Source organism: Mandrillus leucophaeus, unplaced genomic scaffold (assembly GCF_000951045.1).
Source record: "Mandrillus leucophaeus isolate KB7577 unplaced genomic scaffold, Mleu.le_1.0 Scaffold1034, whole genome shotgun sequence".
Classification (NCBI taxonomy): domain Eukaryota; kingdom Metazoa; phylum Chordata; class Mammalia; order Primates; family Cercopithecidae; genus Mandrillus; species Mandrillus leucophaeus.
Genome location: NW_012098477.1, coordinates 733,243 through 739,131, shown reverse-complemented (window position 1 = coordinate 739,131; position 5,889 = coordinate 733,243). Strand labels below are relative to the sequence as shown.

The window sequence follows — 5,889 nt, the reverse complement described above, 5'->3', positions numbered from 1 at the left end:
GATCTAGAATCAGGCTTTTTATTGCTGGTGGTTGGTATTTTCATGTCTGTTATCTCATCTAGTCACTGTCTTCATTGCAGAAGAAATAGGAATTGGGAAATTAGGAGGTCAGAAACTTGAGGTTTTGGTCTCCAGCAACAAAGGAAGCTAAGCTTTTGTTCCATTATAATTCAAAATGTAAAATTGTGGGATGATTTTCTAGTCTCATAATAAATTTGTTTGTCATGTTGCCAAAAGTATAATTAGAAGATGCCCTAATTCTTAATTGTATATGGCACATCGCTCTGTATTTAAAAACTTGTTTCTCTTTAAATGCATTTCAAAGGTTACATCCTCATATGAGTAAGAATGATTTTCTTGGTAACTCTACTCCTTTTTGTGAAAGTCTTGACTGTTTCTGGTTCTGTGTTGCTAAGGGATTCATCAGTGCAAATAACTAAGTTAACACCGGGACTGAGAGAGGTCTTAAAGCAACTGAGAAGTTGGCTCATAGAAAGGCCAGCAAAAGAGGAAGAACAGGCAGACCCGAGTGACTCTGCCACAGTGGTCGAGCTTATGGCTCTGTTTGTATTTAGGGGAGGGCCCACTGCAAAGGACACAGAAAAAAAGATAGCAGGTGCTTTGGTTTGAATGTTTGTGTCCCCTTGAAAATTCATGTTGAAACTTAAACCCCAAAGTGATATCATTAAGAAGCGGGACCTTTAGAAGGTGATTAAGTCATGAAGGCAGAGCCCTTATGTATTTGACTGTTCTTGCATTGCTATAAAGAAACACCAGAGACTGAGTAATTTATAAAGAAAACACATTTAATTAGCTCATGGTTCTGCACATGGTACAGGAAGCATAACATGGACATCTGTTTCCGGGTAGGCCTCAGGAAGCTTACAATCATGGTGGGAGGTCAAGGGGAAGCAGGTGTCTCACATGGTGGGAGCAGGAGCAAGAGAGTGAGGTGGGAGGTGCCATACGCTTTTAAAGGACCAGATCTTGTGAGAACTCACTATCTCAAGCACAGTGCTAAGAGGATGGTACTAAACCATTCATGAGAAACCCATCCCCATGATCCAGTCATCACCCACCAGGCCCTCCAACACCGGGGATTACATTTCAATGTGAGATTTGGGTGGGACATCCAAACCGTATAACCTTATAAATGGGTTAGTGACCTTATAAAAGGGTTGGGAGTAACTGGATAGGTCCATTTTTGCCCTTTCATTGCTTCCCATGTGAGAAGCAGCATTCATCCCATCTGAAAAATGCAGCAACAAGGTGCCATCTTGGAAGTAGATACTGGGCCCTCATCAAACACTAAACCTGTTAGTGCCTTGGTCATGAACTTCCCAGATGCCAGGACTGTGGGCTCAAAATTTCTGTTGTTTATAAATTACCCACTCTTTGGTCTTTTGTTAAAGCAGCTTGAACAAACAATGACAGCAGATGTGTCTAGTTCATTAAGACACACCAAAAAGTCCAAGCATGGTCCTTGTACATAGTAGGTACTCAACCACTAAGTGAGGATTTATTGAACACCTACTCTCCAAGTGCTGTTCCATGCAGGGGCATCATAATGAGGAAAGCAGTTCCTGATCCCAATATTCCTGTGATCCAGTGATAGAAACTAGCAAGGAAAGCACAATGAAAAAAATGTTAGACTAATGTAATTTCCCACAAATAACTTTAGGAACACTTAAGAAAGAACAACTAACTGCCTGGGTGGGAGTGAGGTAAATGATACTGCAGAAAACAATGTGAAGTAGCATTTGTCACTGGATACCAGCCTGTGCAAAACAAATGGGTAAGGGGATTAAAAAATGCTTTTGATAACAAGTGAGGCAGAATTAAAAACATTATATTCACGAAAAGGTTCTGATGGGTGCTGAGTGAGGAAGTGAATTCAGCACTTTTGACTCTGGGATCTCTATTCTATCTACCATGTAAGACAACATCGTATTATCAGGAAGAAATTAGAAGCACACATGTTTGTTTTAAAAAATTTGACACATAGTTGAACTACTGTGGGTAACAGAATTAGAGACAAAGATATTTCGCCTTCAAGGTTTATGACTCATATTTTCTGCCAGCTCTTTGTGGGCTCCGCTGTGGCATTTAACTTTCGGTTGTACGAGTGGCCTGTGGTATGTCTGCTTTTGCAGCATTTAGATGTAGAGAGGATACTGGAGAAATCTTTGTCTTTGATTCCCGAACTAATGAAGGAGAATGGCTGTGTGCAGAAGTAGAAAGGGGAGTAATGGGCAGTGTGAGGTGGCCACTGCCACCGGAGTAGGATAGAGCAGGTTTGATCACCACCCACCTTCCATCATTGTACTTTCCTGCTCAGAGCAGCCCTCTCTGTCTTACCTCTTCCCTTCTACACACAAAAAGACAGGTCTGAGGATGTACAAGTAGTTGCTAGTCCAGAGGGAATGGAGAAGGGCAGGTTTTAATTAAGAGTTGGCTGTATAGGTGGCCTTGATGGCAGTGGGAGGGATTCTTTCATACTGCCAGGAGAGACACTCTCATTCTGGAGGGAAGCTGCCACACTGTTGTTGGGTATAGAGGTTTAGATCTGTAGTGGGCTGACCCTGAGAGCACTGTCAAGAAAGACCTCATAGCATGTCCAAGACTCTTGAACCCAATCATTGAGTCCCCAACAGCTTCTGTGGGAAGCCTTATTTCTGTGATGTAGAAATTGCAAAGACACAGGACAGGAATTCGGAAGAACTGGTTAGACCTTGAAAGAACTATGGTCTCCCCAACCTAGAGTTCAGAAATCTGTAAAGATATTCTTTACCCTAGATGAGTTCCTTGGGATGTTATCGACTCCTTCTCAGTGGAGGGAAAAGAAAAAAAATGACTCTTTAGAAAAAAAGAGAAATGGCATTAGGGGATGAGCAGCAAAGTATTCTTGACAAAAAATATTTTAGTAGAAGGAGGCACTCAACAAAAGTCTTAAACCCTCCCTACCATCACCCATCACCCAAGATAATCATATAGAAGGTATGTACAGGCATGAAACCAAAAGAACTCCCAGAAAGCCCTGGGAAAAAGGATATTTTTCTCAAAGGAGTCTACTAAGGAAAAAAATATATTTTTTTCTTGTTAGCCTTTTTTGGTGAATTGAGTGATTTAACAATTATACTTCTGAACTACTCCTGCCTGCTGGGACTGTTTGTTTTGTTCTATTTTCATTTCTTTATGCTACCAAGAGGTGCCATGGTATGTGCAAATGAGGAATGCTTTTATGGTTCTCATTCTAACAGGGCACAGATCTTCTTGACCAACTCAATTTTTCTTCATAATGATTAGAGAGAAGTTGATCCCATGGAGAGAACCAGCAGCCAGAGAGAACTGAATTAGGACATTTAGATTAGGAAGGTGAGAGTTAAGTATGATCTGTGGCCATGTGGCCAGCATCTGATGACTACACTGGATAAAAGCAAAGGCTTTAGCATAAACTGAATAACAAAGACTAAATTTTCAAGGACTAAACCAGTGTTTTCCAACTTTCCTATTTTTTAAATTTAATACACTCATTTCACTTTTCCCTGACAATTCTGATACTATTTTCTTTCAGGGGAATCCATCATTATTGACTATCCTTACCTTGCTGAGATGATTTTGTAGTTTTATTTCCGTAGATTGCATTACAAAAATGATACACGTTGCTTTTTATTTTTTAAACACAGTATAATCACATTTAATATACTTTTAAGAAGTCTCTTTCTTCATCCTAGAAATTCGGATATTGTTTCCTAAAAGTCATGCCCATTCTCCTTGACCTCTCACATCCGTGGTTGAAAATGCCCGGACAAAACTTCGAAATATTTGGAAACAAAGACTAAAATGTTGTAATAAATATACTAAAGCAAGACATGCACATCCCATTGCAGCATAGACTGCATGGGACAGAGTCGTAAGGTTGTTTAATGTAAGTGAGGACACACATTGCTATGAATAAATGTTTATTTATGTAGAGGAATAATGCATTAAGAAATGTTTCTGCCCATGTGCCTGCATAGGGCATCCTTGACCTCATTGTTCCTTAGGCTGTAAACAACAGGGTTCAGCAGGGGAGCGATGATGGTGTAGGTCACTGACAGAAGGAGGTCTTGTTCTGTAGAGTTTTCTGACTTGGGCTTGAGGTAGGCAATGGAGGCACAGTCATAATGGACAATGACCACAGTGAGGTGGGAAGCACAGGTGACAAACGTCTTCTTCCAGCCCTCAGTTGAGGCAATCTTGAGGATAGTGGAGATGATGAGGACATAGGAGATGAAGACCAGACCCATGGGGACCAGGATGACAAATAAACTGACAACAAAATTGATTATCTCATTGACAGTGGTATTAATACAGGAGAGTTTCATGGCAGGGAGGATGTCACAGAAGAAATGACCAACCACCCTGAGACCAAAAGGTCAGGTAAATATGGATGTTACCTGGACAGCTACCATGGCCAGCCCAATGCTAAAGGCTCCACACACCAGCTGGACACACACCCTCGTGCTCATGATGACCATGTATCTCGGGGGATTGCAGATGGCCACATAGTGGTCATAGACCGTCACTGTGAGCAAAAAGTAATTGTTGATGGCCAAGGTAACAAAGAAGAACAGTTGGGTAGTACAACCTGCTAGAGAGATTGGCTGGGTCTGGGCTACCAGGCTCGAGAGCATCTGTGGAATGATGACCAGTGTGTACACTCTCTCAGAGCTAGCCAACATGCTCAGGAAGAAGTACATGGGAGTGTGGAGGTGACGGTCAAAGTGGATGATGGTCAATGATGGCATTGCCAGCCACGGTTAATGTGTACATGATGAGAAAAACCACAAAGAGAGTGATCTGATGTTTGTAGAATCTGGAGAATCCCAGGAAAACAAACTCTGCTACTTCTGTGAAGTTCTTTCTTTGCATTCTTTAATTGCAATGTCTGAAAGCAATGCAAGAAGTCAACGTCAAGAAATTCTTATCATGATATGAATTCTAGAACAAGGATAGAGCAATGACTGTAGAAAACACTAAGAAAAAAGTCAATTTCTCTGCTTTGTAATCAGAAGCGTTCTAGCTCATGTTATATAGCTACTTCACCATCTTCTCCCTTTTCTGTTTGTGCTGTCTTCTTAATCTTCTAGCACTGCTGATACTGTTAAGCCTCTGGCCAAGGAATTGCCAATATGTGACACCACAGCCCATATCTTTTCAAAGTGCCATCACAAATGTGCTCTTTTGTAGCACATGGAGGAAGGCATTTTCCTTTACAATATGCATGGCACAGGGGTCCCATCCCATGCCATCCTGTGAAAGTCCACACAGCTGAGATAACAAAATGGGGGTGAGAGAGTCGGACTTACTGAATTAGAACCATTGGTGGATAGCTTCTGGTGACAGTGTAGGGGAACAGAATCAAGGTCAGTGAGAACTGACCTTTGGGAACACTTCAGTGGGAGCGAAGATGAGGTATTCTGGGCCCAGCCTAGATGGTCTAGGGGAGGCAAACTATTGGCAAAATTGATTTATTGTGAAGGTATTAACAGGGGCTTAAGGTTTGGAGATGTGTAAACTAGAGAGAGAAGTGGAAGCTGTTGGAAAAAGAGAGAAGAGAACCGGCAACACAACAGAAAGTTGGACCTCGAATTAAAAAAAAATAGCTGATTTATTTTTGACGGAGGGAATTCTAAGAATAAAGAGGTGTACTATTTGATTTAAATTGTTTGCTGAACTATATTGTAATGTAAACTCCCTTGAGAGCCTCAAGAGCCTATGTTTAAAGCTTTTATATATATAATTTTCAGTTAGTGATAGTTAGGAAGTAAAGAGAAGTGGATGATGGCACAGTGCAGAAAAAGGTATCATGTGCAAGGAGTAAAATCCAGACTGAGGAAGAAAAAC

General features: G+C 41.2%; 1 protein-coding gene across 1 annotated transcript; it reads right to left on the bottom strand.

The window, feature by feature from the left end:
- Positions 1 to 3,986: 3,986 nt before the first annotated feature.
- On the bottom strand, positions 3,987 to 4,914 carry LOC105538883 (putative olfactory receptor 10J6). The gene is given in 2 exon segments (XM_011978882.1): positions 3,987 to 4,779; positions 4,781 to 4,914. Coding segments are annotated over 2 exon segments (927 nt in total).
- Positions 4,915 to 5,889: the final 975 nt, after the last annotated feature.